This window comes from Cynocephalus volans, chromosome 3 (assembly GCF_027409185.1).
Source record: "Cynocephalus volans isolate mCynVol1 chromosome 3, mCynVol1.pri, whole genome shotgun sequence".
In the NCBI taxonomy this organism is placed as follows: Eukaryota; Metazoa; Chordata; class Mammalia; order Dermoptera; family Cynocephalidae; genus Cynocephalus; species Cynocephalus volans.
The window spans coordinates 88,373,333-88,396,727 of record NC_084462.1 but is presented as its reverse complement, the minus strand read 5'-3'; the positions used below and the strand labels follow the sequence as shown (position 1 = coordinate 88,396,727).

The 23,395-nt window shown below is 38.4% G+C and overlaps 1 protein-coding gene across 1 annotated transcript in view; it reads right to left on the bottom strand.

Moving 5' to 3' along the window:
* ATP8B4 (ATPase phospholipid transporting 8B4 (putative)) overlaps positions 1-23,395 on the bottom strand; it is a 201,528-nt gene that overhangs the window by 47,659 nt on the left and 130,474 nt on the right. Inside the window, exons 15-19 of the mRNA XM_063090055.1 lie at positions 22,328-22,516; positions 13,399-13,517; positions 10,133-10,297; positions 9,033-9,144; positions 7,131-7,236 (exon numbers count right to left, since the gene is read on the bottom strand). Coding sequence (XP_062946125.1) covers positions 7,131-7,236; positions 9,033-9,144; positions 10,133-10,297; positions 13,399-13,517; positions 22,328-22,516 — 691 coding nt within the window. The remainder of the gene's footprint in view (positions 1-7,130; positions 7,237-9,032; positions 9,145-10,132; positions 10,298-13,398; positions 13,518-22,327; positions 22,517-23,395) is intronic.

Sequence of the window (23,395 nt, the reverse complement as noted above, 5' to 3'; positions counted from 1 at the left end):
TGCCTTTAAAGAAAGCGAAATCTCTCCGAGGAGCCTTGGATGACAGGGTTTGAAGTAACGTAGAGCACACTCACATGCCTACAGAAGCTTCAGCTACAACCCAGCAGACGCCTCCTGAACAGGAGTGCCAAAGCCAGCCACGGACACTTTAGGTCACAACCAGCAAATGCAAAATGAGTGCCCAGGAGAGAGTGGGGAGCGAGAGATAGAACAGAAAGTCGATCTGGCTTATGACACAATGAAACGCTTCCCCAAAGGCCCATTCTATGTAGAAAGCATTTATTCAAACGGCCTTATGCTCAGGCTCCTCTGCAAGAAGAGACTGTCCACGGTTCCAAAACAACCATTTTAGCTCTCAGCTTTCTAATTTTTTGATGATGTTACACTAATTGTTTACATACTAAGTTAAAAGACAAAAAACAAAAACAAAACAAAACAAAACAACCAACCAACACCTTATCTTCTAGCTCAACATCTCCTTCTGCTGTTCAGGACCAAAATCACAGCCTGCATTTGGGAACCCAGAGGTCACATGCCCTTGGCTCCAAGGGTGATATCATACACTTAGCAATCAGTTTGCAGAATCAAAGAAAAAGATTTATAAAGTCAGAAGGCTATGTGTGAAATTTAGGGAGTTACAGTGGGGAAGGGAAGGTAGAGCAGACGTGAAGAAATCATTGTTTTAAGTGGGAGGATCAGACTTTCATATCAGATAACCATGTCAGGGAATCCTCCTCACAGTCATAAAAATTTACAGTCCCATATAATGAAGAAAGCAAGGGAGACAAGTTCCTTAGAAATGAACATTTCTCTGACAGCGTTGCAGAGCTCATAAATTGGGTCTTAAGAAAGCACTACAGGGAAAACATCTCCTGAGGTTTCCTTTTTAGTAAAGTTCTCACTCGCTCTATAAATGATTCAATCTCTGTTTTCCCCCCAGAGAATGAAAACATTCCAAAGAAGGGTGAAGTTCATGAAAGTACTGGCTGAAATTGTATTTACTTAGGATTTTTTCCCCTAAACTGTCTTCCTAACATCTCACATGAACCCTTTTCCAAGCAGAAAAGGGACAGTTTTTCCTTCTCTTCTTAAATTCCCACTGCACTCTCTCTCTGCACAGACCAAGTCTCCTCGCCAGATCAGGCTCTCATGTTTTCAGACCTCTGTCCATGCTCTATAGCTGTCATTTCTTTCTCTTTCTGGAACTGAGCTCTTCAAACACCAGCTGGTTCTCACAAAAACAATTTATTAGGAGGGGGAGAAAAAGCTACACAAACTCCCTTCAATGAATATGAGCTATACATCTTTCCAGGCATAACACACAATGCTTAACCACAGAATACAAATAACAAATGCTAAAACAAAAGAGTGTCTGTTTTTTCCAAGCTGTGTAATGAAGGGCAGTTTATTACAGTGTTGGCATGCAGAAACACATTAATAGTTGAGGCGACAGTGGCATTCACAACCCCATGCCACCACAAGCACAGCAGAACACGGGGAGGCCCATGCTGGCTTGCATGCAACTTATACAGAAGAAAAGAGATGGTAGAAAAAAAGAGTCATTTTGTCAGTCCTCTTATGGCATTCTGTATTAAAACATTAAAAGGATCTGTGAGGAAATGGATTAAAACCACGACACCATATTTAAAAGAAGACAATTTGGACTTTGATACAAAGGCTAGAGCTTTGGGCTTGGAAGCTGGAGACCTGGGTTCAGGACCAAGGTCTGCCTCTGACACTTCATGTGCCCACAGTTGAGTTATCTGACCTCTAGCCACTTGATTAGTCAGTGGCAGACCCAGGGTTAGAACCTAGGCCTTCAAATTCCTGGTTATTGGTCTACCACACCAAACCTGTTTAAACACAGAGTCAGCCATAGGCTGCCTCTAGTTTGGACCAGTGCCAGAGGGGCAGTTAAGGGACAGCACTACCCTGCCAACAGTACAGAAAGGGAAAAAGTACATGACATTTTGATTTCAAGCCCCAGTTCTGTCCCTTACTACCTGAAAGATCTTTAAAACATTCAACCCTAAACCAGTTTCATTATTAGAAATTAGGGGAATGGGATCAGCCCATCAGACTGGCTGGGGCACCAAGCAGTCAAGATATAGACCAGCTATGAAAACTTGGGCAGCTGCACCAGTGTGTCCTACAAGATTTCCAAGATTACTTAAGGGCTCTAAAATTTTATGATTTGTGACAGAAACTTAACCTACTAAAACATGTTTTCTGGGTGATTAGAAGTTAGAAATTAGGATCAAGATGCATTTTGTTTGGGCTGCATAGTGTTTTAAAGAATGTGTATGAGTTCATGGCCGAAGTGACATTCCCCTTCACCACAGGTCCCACCACTCCATGATGTCTCATAAATGGCCCAGATCACACAACTAAAGTTACCTGCCTGGCCCTGGAGCCATTTGCATTTGAGAACCCTGCTCATTCAAATAAATAACTTTCCACCGAGTAGGTATTCAAAAAATACCAATGCGTATTTTGTTGATTAAAGAGAAAATATCAGTTCCTACGTATATCATGCAGATACTTCTCAGAAGCAGTGGAGTCACTTCGTGTTTGAATTAGATGACATGTAATTTCTCATAGCAAAACTTGTGATCAGCGCTACAAAAATGAAATAGGGAATGGGTTGTCTTGTCAGAGCAAGCAAAATTACATTCTCAGTCTGTTTTCCTTTGAGCAGAAGATACATGTATTGATGAAATATAATAAATGCAGTAATTTTCTGAGAAACCATAGCAAAGTTTGATTGTAGATTTCTAGGAAGGCCCTTAATACTAAAGCAGCTACAACAGCAAAATTAACCTAGGACTCAAAGTGCCTAAAATGGTTTCATGACACCAAATTTGAAACAAGCCATGCATGTATGATATGCATGAAAATGACATATTCATGTTTATGAAATAATCTAAACACACTTGACAGATTTAAATGTAATCATTTAGGTTATTTCCTTCCAATAGTAACTATCATTCAGATCATGTTCTTTCGATACACTTTTTTCATGTGAACTCCCACTAAACCCAAAAAAACGGAAAGGTGCAAATGTATTATTTCAATATTTCATCCCCAAAGCTATGGGCATAGATATAAGTAGCCAAGATTAGGAGTACAGAAAGGACCTTCAAGCAATAGCTTTTCTTGGATGCTCTTTTTTCCCCCCAATCCTAATATTAAGCAAATGCATAAAGGAAATGTATTGATTCCTCTTATATAGAATTTTCTACATTGCCTCTCTTCATCTCTAAGAATGGGGTTACCTCTAAGTCTGGGTTGGTTATCTGCCAGTCAGTTGAGCAAGGTGGCCTTAAGTATCCTGAAATACTGAGTCTAGCTGGAAATTAATTTTTTCTTTCTGAATATTTTTTCTCATTTAAAAAATGAAGATCAATTTTCAGATTTGTTTCTAATTGTAAAAGCATTGAATGAATACTATTACAACTTCAGATAATACAAAGAGCCATAAAGAACAAAGTAAATATGATCCGTAAATCTATCACTCAGAGATAACCACTGCATATGTCTTCCAGAGCTGGATAGTTGGATAGGTGGATAGTTGGATGGGTGAATAGGTGATAGTGTTTTATACAAATATGTACATGCATATATCTATACATACATACTTTTTTTTTGTAAAAAAGGGATCATACTATGCATAGTGTTTGTAATCTCATTTTTCACTTAACAAACATGTCATGGACATCTTCCAATGTCAATAAATATGTAATCATTTTTAATGACTGCATATATCTCATTGCATGTGTATGTCATAGCATTTAACAAAATCCCTCATGGCTGGGTATTTGAATTATTTATAATTTTATGTTATAATTGATGCAGCAACAAATATTTCTTTATATACATATTCATACATTGTTCACATTTTTTTCACATATTCTTACAATTGTCACTTAAGGGAAATTCCTAGAAATAAGAATCATTGGGTCAAAAGTCGCATACATGTAATTTTAAAATATATTGCTAGTTTGCTCTCTAGAAAGTTTCTACCAATTTACACTCTTAACAACAGTATATAAATAATTTACATTTCTCCACATTTCTTCCACATAATGACAGTTATGTCATCTATTTAGTCAACCAAATATAGTTGGATAAAATCTTGAGATATTAACTCAACCATCCCTTCTCCAACCACCACTATGAACACAGGTGACCCTCGCTATTTATTCAGAAGCATGCCTTGTCTCAGGGGGAATCTGATAGAGTCAAATATTGCAGGGGGAGTCAATTCGTGCTTTTGGGGCACCAAAATAGACTACTGAAGTTCATAGCAGTGTCATCATTCTGCATTGCTGTGATCTGGAATTTCACTAATTGGGCTTTTTGAAAAGAAAGAAAAAAGTTTCTTCAACTCTCAAAAGACTAATCCTTAAAGGAATTGGGACATAAAACATTGCCAAAAGGAGCAGAGTGGAAAGAATTTACCTTCCGAGACTAGGGAAGAGGGACTTTGAAGAGAAGTTTAGATACTGGTGAGTGGCTAAAAGAAGCCTGGGTCCTGATCCACCCACAGAATTGGTAGTGGATGGAGGAACCGTGTGCATAATGGAATCCTCAGATAGGTGGTTGGGAATCTGAGGATGGAGTAGTTGCCACTTCCCACAGAGGTGCAGTGACATGGAGGGTAGGAGACTAAGGAGATTTCAGGGACTGAAGTGGCCATGTGAGAACACACGTCCTCTCAGACACAGAGAGGTGAGGAAGGGCAGCCCCACTTTCCATGTTTCCCCAGGAGGGTGTGGAAGTCAGCTCAAAGGGACAGCCAGCCACCCAGAGACCAGAGACCAGACAGGGACAAGAAATGGGAAGTGCTAGATGCTGGCAGGTGCACCCCAGACTTGAACCACACTGAACTGAAAGTGCCTAGTTTAATTGTTCTGTCATCGGGCAGGAAAGGGGCTCGAGTCCAGTTTTAGAAAATGTAATGAGCTTCTGTTCTTGCCTGTCTGAGTGTATTCTGGGCTGTGAAAGTCAGACAAGCTAGAAATGACGAAGCCTCCTTCTCTCTCTCTCCACATCCAGTCAGATTCTGAGTACTATCTATTCTACTTCCAAAAAAGCTCTCAATTTCATCCCACTCTTTTCCTTTCCCCACTGTCCCAGGATCACGTCCCCTATTGGGGAAATATTAGTAAAAGTAGTCCCTATTCGTAGAAAGATTGGACTCAATGGCTAAAGGAAAGATGAAAGGGGAAAGGGAGGAATCAGAGAGCGAAAGAGGATGGTGAGAAGGAAGCTCATCAAACAGTCACAAAGCTTTAAGTTCTTATCTAATCCCTCAAAGAGAATAATCTACAGAGCAGATATTTGTATCCCCATTTTACAAATGAGGAAACCACGCAGAGAGATGTTAAATAACGTTATCAGAAGTCGCCCAGCCCACCAGTGGGCCAGAAGCTGAGATTGCAACTCAAGTCCCCTGATACGCAGTCGCAGTCCATACTCTTCCTCTGTCGTCTGCTGTCTCCCCAGAAATTTACTGTCACCCCAGCTGCTAATCTGTTTTCTGACCACTCACTCAAGTGAAGCAGTGATATGCCTCAATAGCTACATTTTTTAGATGAACTATTTCAAGGGAGTAAGAACACAGCTAAAGTATTTTTAGGGAAACATGGCAAATGATCTGGTGCAAGGGTCTGGGGCCAAGCTGCCTAGATTCAAGTCTCAGATGAACCAGTTTGGGAAAGTTACTTACCCTTTATGTAATTCAACTTCCTATTCTGTAAAACAAGGATAACGGTAATACCTACCATTGGGTTGCTTGAGAATGAAATGAGGTAATAACATGTATACTGCTTAGAATACTGTTCCGGGCACTCAAACCATTTAGCAATAGGCTCATTAAAATTTAGATCTGCTTGCATCTCTCGTCCTTCAGCAAGAGTCAAATTCCCCCCAAAACAAAAAGTCATTTAAAGAAAAAGATTTTCTTAAAGTAAAAAATTTTAATTATGAAATTAATTATTATTTCCTCACTAGACTGTATGGGATCTATCATTAAAATTATATAATAATAATTAAATTATATCATTAATAATTAATTAGATTTTCCCATTTTAAAACATACAGTTTCCAGTCATAGCTTCTAACCAGTATGATATAGCAGTTTTCTTCTCCAGGTAAGACATAGAGAAGTTGGGAGACTTGATCTCTAAGTATCAATTGATGGTGCTGATATTCAAGACTCACTTCCTCTTCAAGGTTCAGGAACCTTGAAGTTCACGTCAGTGATCTGCTTGGCTAGACCCACAGTGGGTTGAGCTTAGAGAAGCTACTACAAGCGGCAGCAAGCAAAAATTATGAAACAGTGTCTTTTTAAATGCTGGGGAAATAATTATGCAGATGTTTAAATGTTCTTCTCCAAATAAAGTAACAGAAAATAAAGAGATAAAATAATAAATTTGGTAGATATTAAGAAATATTATTTCTCAAAGTTTAATGTTTGTTCACTGTTACCTCCAATTTCAGCACTTATGTATTTTCTGGTACTATGCAGCCGTTACACATATTTTGCAGCATTCTATTTATCATAAGCAGTACATATCTGGGTTCAATAGTAACTATGTCAAAATACATTCTTTAACACTGAAAGACTCTGATCCAACTTTACATGCCATCTACTACAGCTGTTTTTCAAACTTATGTGATCATAAGCTTCACAGAGGTGCTTATTAAATATGAACTCATGCCATTCCCTGGAGATTCTTAATATGTATGTCAGAATGAAAGTAAGAAATTGGTATTTTTAACAATTGTCCTCAGCAATACTTATCTCTTATCACCACTAAGAGCTAGCAGGTACTCCCCAATGCGCAATTTTAAAGAGCAATTCAATGTAAATTACTTGGAATCCTGTTCTAAAAATACTTGGGAAATGTTGGAGGCCTAAAGACAATAATTCACCACTGATGTCAAACATCTTAGTTTGTCACCAAAATGAATGGGAATTTAGAAAAAATGCAGAACAAGCTCTATACTAAGTTAGGACCATGGGGAACCGTAGTGTGCACTTCACTTTCTCAACTATTTGATCTTCCTTTTTCTCTTCCCTCCTTCCTACCCATCTTTCCTTTCCTGCTGCCTTCAACACTTACCTGAGCTCTTCTCTCACTTCCACTGCATTGTTCCCTGCTATTACAAACATATCATTCATGTCATCAGTCAGCATGTTGCAGGCATAACCAATGTTGATGGCAGTTTCTGATACAAAATAAAGCCCATATCAGTTAAAACGTTACTTAATAACATAAGTATGTTTTTCATAAAAGTTTTGAAGCTATAGCTATATTTCTTTACAGCATACAGGCCTCTAAATGTCAGAGAGAGCACAATGGGTAATAAAATACAAGCGACCCAGAGGGAAATGCAAAGACCTGGGTTCCATGATCAAATTCACCACTTGCTAAACCCATGGAGAAGTAGCAATGTCTATGAATCCTCAGCTTAATAATCTAGTTTAAAAAAAAAAAAAAATTTCAGTTCCCAGATTAGCACTCACAAAAAAACAATATCTTGCAATATAGTGACATGTGAAAATTTAAAACTTTTAACCAGAAGCCCCAAATACTGCCTTTGGAGAGCTAAAATACTAAACTTAGCTAATGCTCAATTCTGATATGGTAGGCAAATTGAAGAAAAACTCATAAAATGTTCAGTTGAACAACAAAAATGCTCTTACAAAATTGTTATAGTTCTCCCACGTACAACATTGTCACCTGCCCATTAAATGAGTAGAAATTTGGAAATTGACTATTATCTTGCAAACCACCCAGGACTGCTCTACTAGAGAATGCAGAATTACATGAAGTTGGACAGTTATTCCTCTAATCTTATAGAAATGGAGCCTGGGGTAGTTAAGTAACTCGTTCCATCTTCAATAGAGTCATTTGATTCTACCTAACTCTATAGAATCATTAGACTATTGCTAATTCTACGGAATTGCTAGTTTTGTCCTAAATCTAGCACAAAAATCTCATCATTCCCTTTGTATAAACTACAGAAATTGAAACTCAATAATAATAAACATAGATATTTGTAATAAATTAAACAGCTGTACCCACCGATCAACAGCAAACTCTAAGGAGTCTCTATCTAGTAATGTACCACAGGGCTCAACTCTCTACTGTTTATTTTTTGCAATCAATGCTTTGGATGAAGATATAGAGAACTGACTTATCATATCTGCAAATCCCCAAACGCTCTAAAAATGTCTAAGTAGATAAAATCTTAAAAATAAGTGTGTGTCAGTCAATTGAATATTTTCAGTTTATTAATGAACAAGCATAAAATCATTTTTGTTTTAACCATTACTGTTAACAATAGGTCAAAAATGTATTGATCCCCTCTTCTTTCTTAGGAAACACAGTCTTTGAACATAGGGACTGTTTCTCTAATGACTTGGCATTTTGTCATATCTAAAAGTGGGTCAATTCTCACTATTCTGTTGCATGGGCAGTCCTAGAATTCAGCCAGGTCACAGCGGTGGTGCATGTTAAAATACCAAGATATTTCTATAAATACTTGATAAATGGCTGCTTCCCTGAGCCTCCCCAAAGCCTGCTACTGCTCTGATTCCTCCCCTAAGATCCACAAACCTCCCTACCATCAAGAAACTAAAGGAATAACCCAAGTTCTCCAATGTCTTACTTAATTCTGTGCCAATATCTGTCCTGATTGGGGGCTCTGCTCATATGAACCAACTGCTAACATTTTTAATACCATCATTGCCCATAGGTGTAACAATGAATTTAAGAGGCAACTAGACTGAAACTCAACTGACTCCAGAATATACTATGAAAATTATTTTGTTAGTTTTGTTTGTTTTTAAGTAGTAGATTCTTACAATGTATTAGCTGTTTTTTTTTGTATTTCAATTCTTTCCTATGTGGAGGACTGGAAAAATATCTAATTAATTAAGTTTTCTGGTTAATTAAAGTTTTACCATAAAAGTTATCTCCCCCTTTTCAAAATATCATCATCATCCATTTTCAAATTACCTTGTTTGTCTCCTGTTAGGACCCAGATCTTAATATTGGCTAGTGATAAACTTGTAACTGTTTCAATAACACCCTCTTGTAACTTATCTTCTACAGCAGTGGCACCTAGTAGCTTCAGTGAAAAACAGACAATACCTTATGTTAATGCATGCAAATAACATCCATGACATCTATGGCTTTCAATCACAGAGTTCAGAGGTCAAGAAACATGAATTAAAGATGGAAATTATGACATATTTGCATAGCAAGCATCCCATTATGTACAGAAGTGGATTGGGAAGGATCCCAAAAGAAAGTTCTCAAATCAAGCCAACTTAATGACAGAGATCCTGTGAGTTAGAATTTACATGAGGAGGCTGATATGCTCAGATAACACGTTAGCAGTAAAGGGTCTGAAGCCAAGTGGGCCTCTAAGGACTTAAGAACTCCCCAGCTGCTTCTGCCCTTATATCAGCAATGAAGGGGTCCAAAGGAAAGCGCTCACCTCATAATCAGGAAGCTGATCACAAAAAAGTAGAATCATTCTCCTATGTCAACAAATAAGCAGATGCTATAAACTAAACCATAAAGGTTCCTGAGCAATTATTCATTCAAAGATGAACAAGGCATGCTACCTAGTACCACACAATGGCTGAGCTCCCAGGCCACTGGGGCCTCAGGGAAGAGCGGTTTCTAGAACAGACTACATTCTGGATTATACAGATATCATTAGAATCTCATGGGCCTAGGATGAGCTATAGCCCCAGTCTTCATAGCAAGTTTCCCTCCTCTAAAAATTGGTGGGTCATAAAGCAGGGAGGAAAAAAAAATCCCATAACATCAAGGACACACCAAAGATTGACAAAGAATAGGAAGTCTACTATCTTATACTCTTGGGGCCTTCCTATTGTACAAGCTACTGCTAATAGAAACAAACCTCTAGGCACTCTAAGGTCATACATGACAAACTCAAAGCCAACATATAAAACATGATTCAGTTTTTGAAAGAGTAACATCTGCTGTGTGCACGATGATTTAGCCAATGGCTTAGCCCTATGCTAGATCTCTAAACACATACTATTCTTTCTGTAAACACAACCATCATGCTTCTAAACGTGTACCATCAAATCTCTTTCAATTTCTTCATACAGCCCAGCTATCCGTTCATCCCTCTCATCTATGGCGGCATTTGCGTCTTCAAGCATCTTATGCCACTCTTTAAAGTACTTGTCATCCAGATCTCTGTATGCAATGGCCAGGGTTCGAAGACCTTCCCCTGCAAACTCCTGCCAGAGAAGACATAGATTTGCAACTGTCAAAAAACAGTAAGCACAGTAATCACAACAACAACAGCAACGATGGGTAAGAAGTCTTTTTACTCAAATTCATTTTGTCCCAAGAGTGCTGCTTGGCCATCCTGATCTCCACCTTTTTATCCCCTCAGAGATGGGAGATAATGTTTGTATTTTGTATTTTATTTCTAGTGGTTAAAACACATTCAGGGCAGCTTGCCTTCCCCTAAAGACAGCAAAATGCCTCTTGAAGTGTCCTAACTGAGAGGCGATCAATGGTGCCCATGACTTGAGATATCCATTTGAAGAAACAAATACCATATACAGGGGAAATCATACTTAGGGGCACTGATCTCCCTCTCCTCTGGTTCATGGCCCTCAGCTTCCAGTGAACAGCAAAGGACCCTCAGAGGAGCCTTAGCTCTCAAATCAAAGGCAGATGGCTCTCTAGGAACTACAGCATGACGTCCCACCCAAGTGCTGTGGTATCCCCTGGTAATATATCTACACCTAAAATTAACTGAGTCCTACTTTTGTATGTGCTTCAGGATTTCCATAATAAAAAACTAAAAGTAAATAATAAGTAAATAAATAGATGTTAAATAGTCAGGTAATAGCTTAAGCATATTACCTAATATAATAATAATATAATAATAACCTCTAGAGGAAAAGGGAGAGACAGGAAGAAAAGCTAATATGCGTGGTTGCTTCTAGGAAGCAGGACCAGAAGCAGAATCTGACTTTTGCTTTTCATTCTAGACTCTTAGGTGAAAATTCTTATTTTTTGCTATATTAAAGTTTTATTTGAATAATAAAAAATTGTTTGAAATATTAAAGACAACATCATCAAGTCAGGTTAATTTAAAAAATCATTATTTTTTAGAAACTATGTTCTGTGGAGTTAGAATTTCATAATTAATCAAATTGATTAGGGAACAATACTTTTCCCTTAGTGTCTCAGTAATCTAACATCTCAAACAATACTTCTGGTGCTTTATCTTTCTAATGGAGGAGAAAAAAACAGGAGATTGGAAGTTTCTAAGTGTCTCACACAGCCACAATAGCTAGAAACATATACAGATTGTTTTGAAGAAATGCTAAAAACCTCCCACTATGCATGTGCTTCTTTTTTTTTTTTTTTTTTTTAATGCATGTGCTTCTTGTGGTCATTTCACAGCCCTCTATACTGCAAGTGAAACGTTTTTATGGCCATTTCTGCTACTTTGGGCATTGCCATTGAGCATGTCTTCTCTGTTGTGTTTTGGCTTATGGTACAGATATTGATTTATGATCAGGCACAAGTTAAACTGTGACATTCCCTAATTAGATAAAAAGAAAGAAAAGTTAGTGCATACTGGAACGATGTGGTTTAGTCCAGAGGGACCATGAGAAACATGATCCAAATTTATCTTGTAGGCGCAGTTGGTAGCACTTTGGATACTGCACTCACCTTTTATGAGCCCTGCTTTCCAAGACCACCACAGGGTCCCCTACTGATCTGAAAATCTAGTTACTGCCTTGTAACTATCTTTTGTCCTTTTAATTCACACACACTTTTTGCCTTTGACTTGCCACCCCACTGGGCATTACCAGTGCCTTCCTCTCTGTTCTGCACAACAGTGAATCAACTCTAAGGCAACATTACAAAAGGGGACAGATGATTTAAGTTATTTAATTAGGGCATGAAAAGCAAATTTAATACTACATGAACATTTAAGCAAGATCTTCTATCATTAAACAATTCAAAATCAATAATTAAATAAAATTTAAAACCTCAGAATCTAGAAGCCAAAATGAATAAAGTGAATGAAGCAAACAGCAAGTCAAATTGATAGTACCAAAATTGTTTTCTCTTTTGCATAGAAATGTAAAAAAAGACCAAAGTAGGCTTCCTATACTTTAGTATGAAAGGAAAACATATAAAAATCCAGGGCCTTGGTGTTTGAGTAATGGCAAAAATCAGATACTTATAATTCCAATGTTGTTTTCATAAAAAAAAAAAAAAAAAAAAAATTAAAAAGACCATGCTGGCCTTCTGGAAGAGATTAAAAGAAAATAAAGAATGCTCTATTGGAAAGACAAAAACAATAGCTGTGTTTGAAACCAGTATTACTAAGCCATAATTTTTTTTAACTTAAAGTCAGGCAGAATTTTTTTATTTTATTTGTTTATTTGTTTTTTTAAAGATTCAGGGAATGTTTTGTATTAAATATGGGGCCTGACAAAGAACATGAATCCTTAATAATTTTTTAAAGTAAAGAAACCAATGAGAAAATGAGAGTTTTGACCAGTTGCCCTTAAAGTTCACATGGTGTTAAGTGGAACCTCAAATAAATATTAGAGACACTTGAAACTCAGATTTAAATCAAGTAATGTTCATATTAATTCATAGGCTGTTACTCTTTTGCAAAAAAAAAAAAAAAAAAAAAAAGTATGCCAAAGATCACTGCCGTTCCCTTCAGAAAGCTTTTGGAAAGAAATTATGTTGGTCTCAGAATGTACGAGTTTGGTATCCTAGGGTACCCAAGGGACTCATCATGATTTATAACCTGTGTAAAAGGACCCTTAGAGGAAAAAGTAGCTCCAGAGACTATTTCCCCTTCACTATCTATACACAACCCTAAACTATTCCCTGGGAGTGATCGTAAGAGAGTCCATTGGCACCAGACACATCAGAGCCTAAGGAAAAGCAACCCTCTGGCTCCTTGTCCCAGAACTAGTCCAGTCTTGCAAGGGGAGCAGTGTAGAACTGTAGGGGAGTGAGAGCAGATGTCCCCAGGCGGTCCTGAGGCACCCTGGAGCCCTGCTCTGGCTGGAGTTCAGAAGCCCACACTCTGTGGCTGCTTCTCAGCTGCTGTGTGTTAATCCACCTGTGGTAAGACGGGCTGGGCTCCCAGCAGGGCAGGGGGGTAGGGATGAGTGGGCCCATGTGCCAGTTTTCAGACACTCATTGGCACAATTTTCTATGGTACTGCTATCCAGATGCTTTCTATTTCAGAAGTCAGATTATTTAGCTGGTATTTTCTAAATAAGACATAACCATAGGAGATGGTAAAAGGGCCACTGTGCTAACCTTAAGACGGGGAGGCACTTACACTGAGATGGTCTGACGTCAAAGACAGAAGGTCTTCTTCGTTGGAAGAATGAAGTTTTTCAAACAGAACAGTATCTGCTCCTTTGGAATAAAGCTTTATCTGTCCTTTTGGGTTTCGAACTGAAAAGAAAAAAAAGTTTGGAAAAGCAGATTATAATCAATGAAATTCGTCAAAACGAGACTGTCCCAGGGTGCCAGCCAGGCAATTTGGAAACGGTCATAACGTTTTAGACAGCAGTAAAACATTCAGTGCTTTGGTTAGAAGGACATTACCTAAGTCACTTGGCTTTATTCCCGTTTTATTAGCTTAGAAATATCTCATCTACTGGAATCCTTTGATTTCTCAAACTCAGAAACAAGTGTTTTTATTCTTATGCATATGACCTTTCTGCTTTCCTTTCCACTATTTCAGAAGGAGTGATACATTTAAATTGTCTTCCATACTGAGCAGAATTGAGAGCTTTGTTTCTGTCTCCTGGTGTGAAATTCAAGACCTACTGCTCAGTGTTATGCCAAATCATCTCCATTTGGAATTCTAGCCATCCAAAGACACGGTTTATGCATTAGTTCTTGGCCCTTACCAACACATATTTTTACCCTCTTTACCTCTGAGAAAAGTCCATCATTCATTCTTGCTGGTTCATTCTTCGGTCACAATTCTGGCTGCAAGAACACCTCACAAAGAGCTTTGTAAAAAATAAAGTTTCTGGGGGCTGGCCAGTTAGCTTGCTTGGTTAGTGGGTGGTGCTGGTAACACCAGGGTAAAGGGTTTGGAGTCCCACACCAGCCAGCCACCAAGAATAAAAATTTAAATAAATAAATAAATAAAGTTTCCATCTTCTTCCCACTGGAAGTCTGTATTAGGAGGGCTTTATTTTTAATCTGCCCACCAGTTTGGGAATGACAGTCCTCACCAGGCTCCCCTCATCACCAACCCGACCCACTTGCTGCTGTCAAATGAATCTTCCTTTCAAATCGCAGAACATTTGGCCTAACTTTGTGGGCTTAGTTTTACAGTTTGACACATAGTAGGGATTTAATAATTATTTGTTGAATGAATAAATAAATGAATGAATGACATGGCCATGTATTTCTTCCCAGGAACTGCTTAGAATTTAAGACAACTGCCTGGGTCACAACACTATGGTCTAAACAACACTCTGGCCCTCATAGGCTCCATCAACTGAGTCAAAGATCATTTTAAGAAAATAATCTAAGTGATTCATTTTCAGAAATGACTTATCTGAGGGTATTTTAACTGACTCAGGCCCAGCCCAAAAGTTGTCTGACTGGTCCAGCCCATTCCCAGAGGGTCTCTGAACAGATAGAGCTCTCCTTGAGATGGTAATTAGTTACTAGCCCCCATTGTTTTCTTCATTCCCTTCTGTTTCTCCTTTCACAGGGCTTAAGCAGGCTTTTTTGTGGGCTTGTCCTGAACCCCCAGACAAAGGAATTCCTTGCAATGGGGTAATAAATTTTAGGCATCATTCAGGAAGATCATGCATCCCATAGTACTCAGCCAATGAGGAAATGTGGGGAGGGACTTGCAAACTAGGGAATAAATTGCTTGCTACAGCCCTTTTCCATGTGCCTGTCCCATTCACAGACACCTGAACCTTGCAAGGCCATAATTAAAGTCTCGCTTCACTGCACCTCATGTCTCCATGTCCATCCTTTGGCATTGGACGTGTGAGGGCATTTCTCACAATCATCACATGCTTTCCACTTAATTATATCTTTTCTCTAAAAATAAGATGTCTCAAAACAGATGAACATAAGTATTTACTACTATTAATTTAATGGGATACAAAATTTAGAGCTTCATTTAAAGGAATATAAATACCAAACTACAATAAGTTATTTTCCCTTCTAACCTTTAGCAACATTTAGTCAACACTTAATCTATTCTAGTTTCCTCCTGGCTTGAATAGATCTAATGCACCCTGAAAACTTTTTAGTACTGAGTCTTGTCTAGCTTTTGTCTTCTGTTCTAAGACCTTTGGTCAGTTTTCCTAGTTGCCAAAACTCGTGCTGTTTTTCTTGTACTCTAGCCCTAATTACCCACATTGGGAAAAAAGAGAGAGGGAAAAAATATGCAGTTTATCTAATTGTTTGACTAGGGGAAAAAACTTAATCCTAGGAAAGGTTTTCTCTTGCTTTTATTCTACAAAAATCCAGTTTAATAATTTCCCTCATATTTTCTCCCTTCCATCATCAGAGGTATAAATACAAGGTATGTATACCTTACATTTGCTAATATGACTAATGTATGACTGTTTTTTATAGTTCAGGATAACATCAATTCTTAAACTTTTTGGTCTCAAGATCCCTTTACATTCTTAATACTTAGTGAGTATTAAGAGTTTTTCATCCGGATTATATCTATAAATATTTATCATATTAGAAATTAAACCGAGAAATTTTATTATATCAAGTCTTATAACACTAATTATGTTATTATAACAATAATTATTACAAACAATAGTACACCTAATATGTATTAACATAAATAACATTTCTATGAAAAATAACTTTATTTTTGAAAACAAAAAAATTTAGTTTGGACAGTGGCATTATTTTACATGGTTACAGATCTCTTTAGTGTTTGGCCTAATAAAGGACAGTTGGATTCTCATATCTGCTTCTGCATTCATTCCATTGTGATATCACATGTCATGTGGCTTCTGTAAAACTCCACAGTATACTTATGAGAAAAAGAATTAAAAAGACCAATAACAATGAAATGCTTTTGTCCTTGTACATCTTCTGAAAAACTATCAAGGTTCCCTAAGGTTCCCCAGACCACACATTGTGAACCACTGGTCTGCAGGAATCACAAACTGTAACTTTCAAGTACCTTATCATGTCTATGTCTCAGTTTCTACGTGTAAAAAGGAGATGTCTAAAAAATCTAACTTCGAAGGTCCTTTCCAGCTGTACAGTTTTCTGATGCAATAAATATTTTCCATCCCTGACACCTTCTCTTAACCCAGCATTCACCCCTTTAAATTTGAGTTTGTTGTAAATCCAATTTCATAGAATCCTGCTAAAGTTTACTCACTAAACATTTCCTTTAGCAGCTCAGCAAGTTTTATACTCTTTTCATCCAAGGTCATTTCTGTTCAAAGTTAATAAAAAAATCTCGGTCATTATAGAAATTAGTCTTTTTAGAATAAAAAGAACGTAACAGTTTTAAATGGTCAAGATGACATATGGCCAGAGCCTGGAGAAAGGTAATAGTTTTTAGGTTTGAGGTAATAGTTTTAGGTTATAAAATCTTCTCCCTTTGCTTTAAATATTGGTGTTCTTCAGAGATTTACTCAAGGTTCATTTCTCCTCTCATCCTTCATACCCTCCCTGGGCAACAGCATTCATTTCTATATCTTCAGATTCTCTCAATGTACGTCTCATGCCCAAATCCATCTCCAGTGCTCCCTCTGACCTGTGCATCCAACTACTAACTAAACATCTCTTGGATGTGCCCAGGCACATCAAATTCAAACAGGACACAATAACATCCTCCAATAATTACCTATTCCTTCCCTGTCACCAGTCTCAGTTATTGGCTTCACCAACCAGTTTCCCAAACCAGAAATCTGGGCATCACTCACAGTTTTTCCCCTTCCATCACCCATATATCCAATCAAAGCCATGAATTTTTCTCTGCCACCTTCTCTCTAGCCTCAGTTATCACAGTAACCAAACTGGTTTTACTCATTCCGGCCCTGCTTCCTTTCACACTCCTCTGTATGTTCCAGCCAGCGTCCTGTTTACACCGCTGCTTAGAATCCTGCGATAGCTTCCCTCTGCCCTTGGATCAAGTTCAGACTCCTTAACACGGCACTTATAGAGCTCATCAAGATCTGTCCCTTTCCAGTCTATTCCCTACCCCACTTCACCGTGTTCTCTCGGATGCAGCCACACAGAATATCTTCCAGTTTCTCCCATTCTCTCTTAGCTTCAAGTCCTTGCTGAATTAATATGAATTTTGATTGAGTAAAATTTCTTGAAAGCAGCAGCTATGCCTTTGTGATATACAGGAAAAAAAGTCAGAAATGGCTTCCAGGTAGACACAACAGCAGCACTGCAAAAGCTAATGAATAATTCTGCTTTGGTATACTAGTATGTCAGCACTGCTCATACATCCATACAGAGAAATGCCTGTCACGTGACAGTGCGATTTGTGTTTTCATAATCTTTAAAAAGTTCAGAGTTAAGCAATCTTTATCTAAAGACCTTCTAACACCTTTACAAGGAGCTATTATTGATTCTTCTTTAATGCTTATCTGTCACTTGCCTCTATTAATAACTATCTTTAACTTTTATCTCTATAGTTTTACTTTCAGAATTCGTAGAATTGGTCCTTCTGAAACTATATAATGAGATTTATGTGTTTACCAGTATAGTAGATACTATACCCTCTGATAAAACTCTAGAAATCAATTTCTATTTAGATGCCTCTGACTTAAATCTGGGCTCTTGCTCCAGAAGGAAAGTGCTACTGGTATGGAAACTATACATTGATGATTTTGTGAATGATAGCCAAGAAAAAAAAATAAGAAGCAGAAGGAAGAGAGGAAGAGGAAGAAGGAGAGGAGAGAAGGAAAAGGAGTAGCCAAGGAAGAAACAGGAGGAGCAGCAGCAAACATCTGAGCCTAGCATCAGGGTGTCGTCCCACAGATGATCCATGTGACAATCATGAGATTAGGGTTGTTTCTTGCCTTGTTATCAAACAGAGACTCTTCTACCCTACTTGAGCCCCTCTCAAATTCCTCCTGATTAAAAACCAAACAGAACGAAAATCAAGCCCGCAGACCCCCACCCGCTCTGTGGTGGAACACTACCTTTCTTCATATGGGATCCATTAAGGCAAACATCCGATGTTTGCGGTTAGGCTGCGATTTCTCCACAGCCTGTAATGGTGACCAACACTGAAGAAAAGCCAAAAATCTCCCTGTGTAGCAATCTTAGGTTTTTGTCAACACCCTCAGTACAAAGAGAAACCAATTCAGGGCCAAACCAGTGTCAATAGCACCTCCCCAGAGGCTGAAAATAGAAGATAGCTCCTGCTGATACAACATTAGGCCAACACCTAGAGCAGCATGTGCACTCATCAGCGGTATCGATGATGACTGCCTACAGCCTGTTGTCAGAAAAAATAAGCATCCTCAGACGTTGTTTGGTTTTTGCCTGCTGAGAGCAATCTCTGAGAGCTGGTTTCTGGTAGTTAGAGATCAAAAACCCTACCATTACATATATACAAATGTTTTCCAAGCTAGAAATCTATTTGATATGATGATTAAGATATTTGTTAAGTTACAAAATGTTGGGTTAAATTTTATTTAACGAACATTTATAGAAAATCTACTGTGTACCAAGCTCTGTGCTTGGCCCTGGGCAGTTCAGGAAGTCTAAGGCACAGCACCTGCCCTCAGGTAGCACACAGTCGACCAACTGGGATAGTCATGAGTGTCATGGGCCTGGGATCACACTGGTGTTATGAACTAGGCACTCTGGGGAACTCAGAAGACTGTGGTTATTTGGGGAACAGGATAAGAATTGACAGAACGGGTGACATTTGAATTGGATGTTATCAGATGAGTAAGAGTTTTCCAAGAAGAGAAGAAGGGGAAAGGAGCGTTCTAGATGGAGGAACAGTGTGTGCAAAGGAGAGAAGACTGCACAGTGCATCCTGGGAATGGTGAGTCCTAGTGAGGACAGAGCTCAAGTTCTGGGAAGTAGAAGAAAAGTAGGTTGACACCAGGCTGCAAATAATTTTGTATGTCATACTGAGGGCTTTACCCTTTAAGCTCTGGGAAGCCACCAATATTTTCTAAGTAGGTGGTGGCAAAATCAGCCTGTGTTTTAGAAAGAATACCCTAGCATCGGCACAGAGCATTATTTTTAGGGAGGATGGTTTTGAAGATATTGCAATAATACAAACAAGCAATGACAAGACCCTTAACTAAGGCAGTGGCATGGGAATTAAGAAAAAAGGACAAAGGCTTTTTTGATAAAAAGGGTTTATGGGGCTATTTTTAGAAAGATTACTCTGATGCTTCTGAGGAAAAAAGACTTAGAATAGGGTGATGACTGAGGACTCTGGAGATGTTGAGGCCTGAAACTGAGGGCTGGGACCCAACAATCTGTGTTTTCTGATGGGGTGATTCTGATGGGAGCTGAGGTTTGAGAACCATTAGCCTAAGGGCATAAAGAATACTGAGTTGTTAAAAGCAAGTGAGGATCCATCTAAGACAACTTTCTGTCTTCTTTATGGCCATAAAACTTCCCCAGGAGAGGAGATTTATGGCAGTCCACATTTCTCAGATGTTTCTGCTTTTAGTCAGGAAAGGGAAGCTTTAGAAAGGCTTCTAATTTGCCTGCAACTCAAAATGATTCTTCTCCCAAAGTGACATATTTCAGGGTGGCATGTTTTGATCCCCTGTAGTAATGATCAAAACAAACAGCATTCTGGGCAGGGGAGACACTAATGCAAAGTGGCGTTGGTGGTGACGAGGTGGGGAACAGCAGCAGCAACGAGACAGTACAGCTAAAACATGGAGGGAGAGTGGGCTGGACAAGTAGGCAATGGCCAGCTCATGCAAAGACTTGTTAGTCATGCTAAATTGTTTAGATCTTATTGCAATTATGATGGCAAGTGAGTGAAGAATATTAACATCACTGACTGGCTTATAGAAAATGGAACATAGGGAGCAAAAGTGGAATAAAAGGGCAAGTCATTAACTAGTAGTTCATGTGAGAAATGAAGATGAGTTAAACAAGGACCATTGTAGTGGAGAAACTGATGAGACAGATTTCAGATTTGTAGTCAGCAAGGTTTGATTGGTAAGTTTCCCCCACATATTTACCTTCCCACAGTTTGCCACCCCTAAAAGCCCAAACCCCTTTCTCTTTGTCTTATCGCTTAGGATGCTCTCAGATGCTACATCAGCCCAAAGTTCTAACCACCCCTTTGCATCACTCATCACTGAGTCTGTCCCATATGTATGTGTGCTGCACATGAATAAACTTGTTTGTGTTTCTCTTGTTTAAAAAAAAAAAAAAAAGGCATGTGAGTTACAATAGGGGTTAAAAGACCAAACTTTAGAGAAAGACGATCAAATATTTGCTTTGCATCTTACCAGCTGTGTGAAAAGTTGTGTGGCAGCTGTGTGACAATGTTTGGCAAGTTAATTAAACTCAGTTTAATTTCCTTGTGTCCTAAGTGGGGGTAACATACTATTGCAACAATTCAATAAAATAATTCATTCTAAAGTGTTCCTTCCATTCACTGGCAGGCTTATGGTAAAAGGTAACCATTAATTTAAATATGAGCTATAGAATGAACAATAATTGTGAGAAAGGAAGTTCCATATTCAACACAGAATTTTAGGTAACTATGATACAATCCAGTGACAGGATGCACGAGAAGGCTGAAAACGTGTGTTTGGACCTCAGAGAGAGATTGACACTGAAGACCTATATGGGAAGTTCACGGAATCTAGGTGATAGCTACCACTATGTGAGTGGTTGAGGTCATATGAGAAGGACACAGGCAGTGAGAAGAGAAAAGGACACCAATATTGAAGAATGGGATGAAGGAGAGTAGTCAGCAAAGGAGCTTGAGAAGGAAAACGCAGGACAGGAGACAGCGAGGTCACAGAGGCCAAAAGAGGACTGTCAAGAGAAGAAGGGCAACATATCGAATATTACTAAGTAAAAAGAAAAAAAAAAGATAGATAAGGAATGGCCATTGGATTGGGCATTACAAGGTGATCAGAAACTTCTTAGAATGCATTCTTTATGGAATAGTAAAAGCAGAAACATAAACCTAATGGGCTGAAAACAGTAAGAAAGGTGAGGGGAAAAACTGGCCTTGAGAAATTAATCTGTGATGGAAAGCAGAAAAATAGGCTGGCAAAATCAGTGGACATCAAAATATGAGAAGTATCTTCAAGGAAACAGGATAACAGGGTTGCAGGCTGCAGGAAGGAGCTGGTAGCAAAGAAGAAAACAAAGACGCAAGCAAGGACGGACAAAGGATGGAACCAGGTGGAACCTTCAGCTTTGAAAAGGAACAAGAGCAACTTTTCTTCATGCAGGAGAGAGAATGAGTAAAGATATATAAACTGGGGATCAAAGGGAGGATGGAGAAAAAAATAAGTCAAAGATGAGCATTCCTGAGGGCCTTTATTTTATTAGAGCAATAGCAGTGAATTTGGCGTTCAAGAGTAAAGCAGACAGATCATGGCAGGGTTGAGAACTTGAGGGAAAGCAAAGGTTTAGAACATCTGTTGTGAGGAATGGAGAAAGGAGCTACATAAGAAGAAGAGGGACGTCAAAGCAGCATTGAGAAATAGCATGGAGTTAGGAAAGCATGGATTTGTTGCAGTGCTGAACACAGCACAAGGTGGTCATCTCCAGCATGGAGGTGAACAGAGAAAATGAATGATAATGCAGAGGCTGATGATGATGTTAACAAAAACTAGCAGGTGCCAAGAAATTCAGAAGCTCATCCCGAGCCAGTATTAGTGATTAAGTGAATGGGCTCTGGGTTTGAATTCCAGTTATTCCACTTCAAGCTTTGTGAACCTGGGCAAGTTACTCAACCTCTCTGTGTCTCAGTTTTATGATCTGTAAAATGGGCATAAAGAATAACAGTAGATACCTTATTAGGGTTGTTGTGACAACTAAATCAGTTAATTCGCACAGAGCATTTAGAAGAGTGCTGGGCACACAATAACACTTGTTCAATGTTAGTTATATTTTACTACAGTGTTGAGGCTAAGTTGAGGATCATAGGACGTAATAAAGTTACAAAAATATCACAACTTTCAGCACATAGCCAAGAGTGAAATAATCCTGGAAAAGCATCAACATAACCATACGACTATCAAAATATCAAAAATAATCTCAGCTACCAACCATACCTATAACAGACATCCTTTTTCTGATATTGTTGAAATCCAAAAAGGCAAGCAATTGGTAAGTAACTAGTGTTCCCAGCTCTTCTATTGTTATTGTCTCTGGGGTGCGGGACTTAAAAATGAACCCCAAATTTCTAGCAGCAGTCACTAGAGCACCTTCATCTGGTGATTGAACTTGGTAAATCAGCTGTCCTAAAAGAAAAAGAAACAAGTATATCAATACTGAGAATAATAACTAACATTCACAGAATTCCAATGACAACTCCAAATCACTCTTTAACAGCCAACTCAAGCATCATCTCTAAAAATCTTTCCTGTCCTCAGACTTCCACTCACCAACCAGCTGAATCAGATGCCTGTCCTCTGGGATGCCACAGGACTCCATGCATCCTACCACTTAGCCCTCATTATCTTATAGGAAAGCACCCATTTCTGAGTCTCTCTTTCCACCATGCTGAAAGTTTCTTAGGTCAGAGATCACATCTTTGTATTTTCCATGACTGGAGATGTGCCTTGAATGTTTCATAGATTAAAACACTTTGAAATATATTAACTCACATAATCCTCAGGGCAAGCCTTTGAGGTAGGGATTTTTCAAATTATTTCCATTTTATACTGGTGGAACCTATGACTGAAAAAGTTTTTGTGATTTTGGAAAGATCACACAGACAAAGAATGATAGAGCAGATACTCCAAATTCTATTTCAGGCTGCCACTAATGACCATTTTATGAAATGCTTACAAGAAATCCCTTGAAATGTAAGGAATCAGAACAGGATGTTAATACTTGTTACCTGATATGTGTGTGTATTCGAGTGAGGGTAATAGGGAAAAAAAAGAAAGAAAGAAAGAGAGAGAGAAGGGATAAAATAAGCAAAATAAAAATATACTTCAAAAACACTATGTATAAAGTAAGCTTTTAAATTTTATCATGCTTGTATGTAAAAATGAATTAGAAAAAGTAGGCAGAGCTAGATCCATATTTGCTGATTTATAGTGATGTCTAAGATAAACTGTGAAAAAAAACAAGTTGACAATTAATGGCTATACTGTTATTCCTTTTTGGAAAAC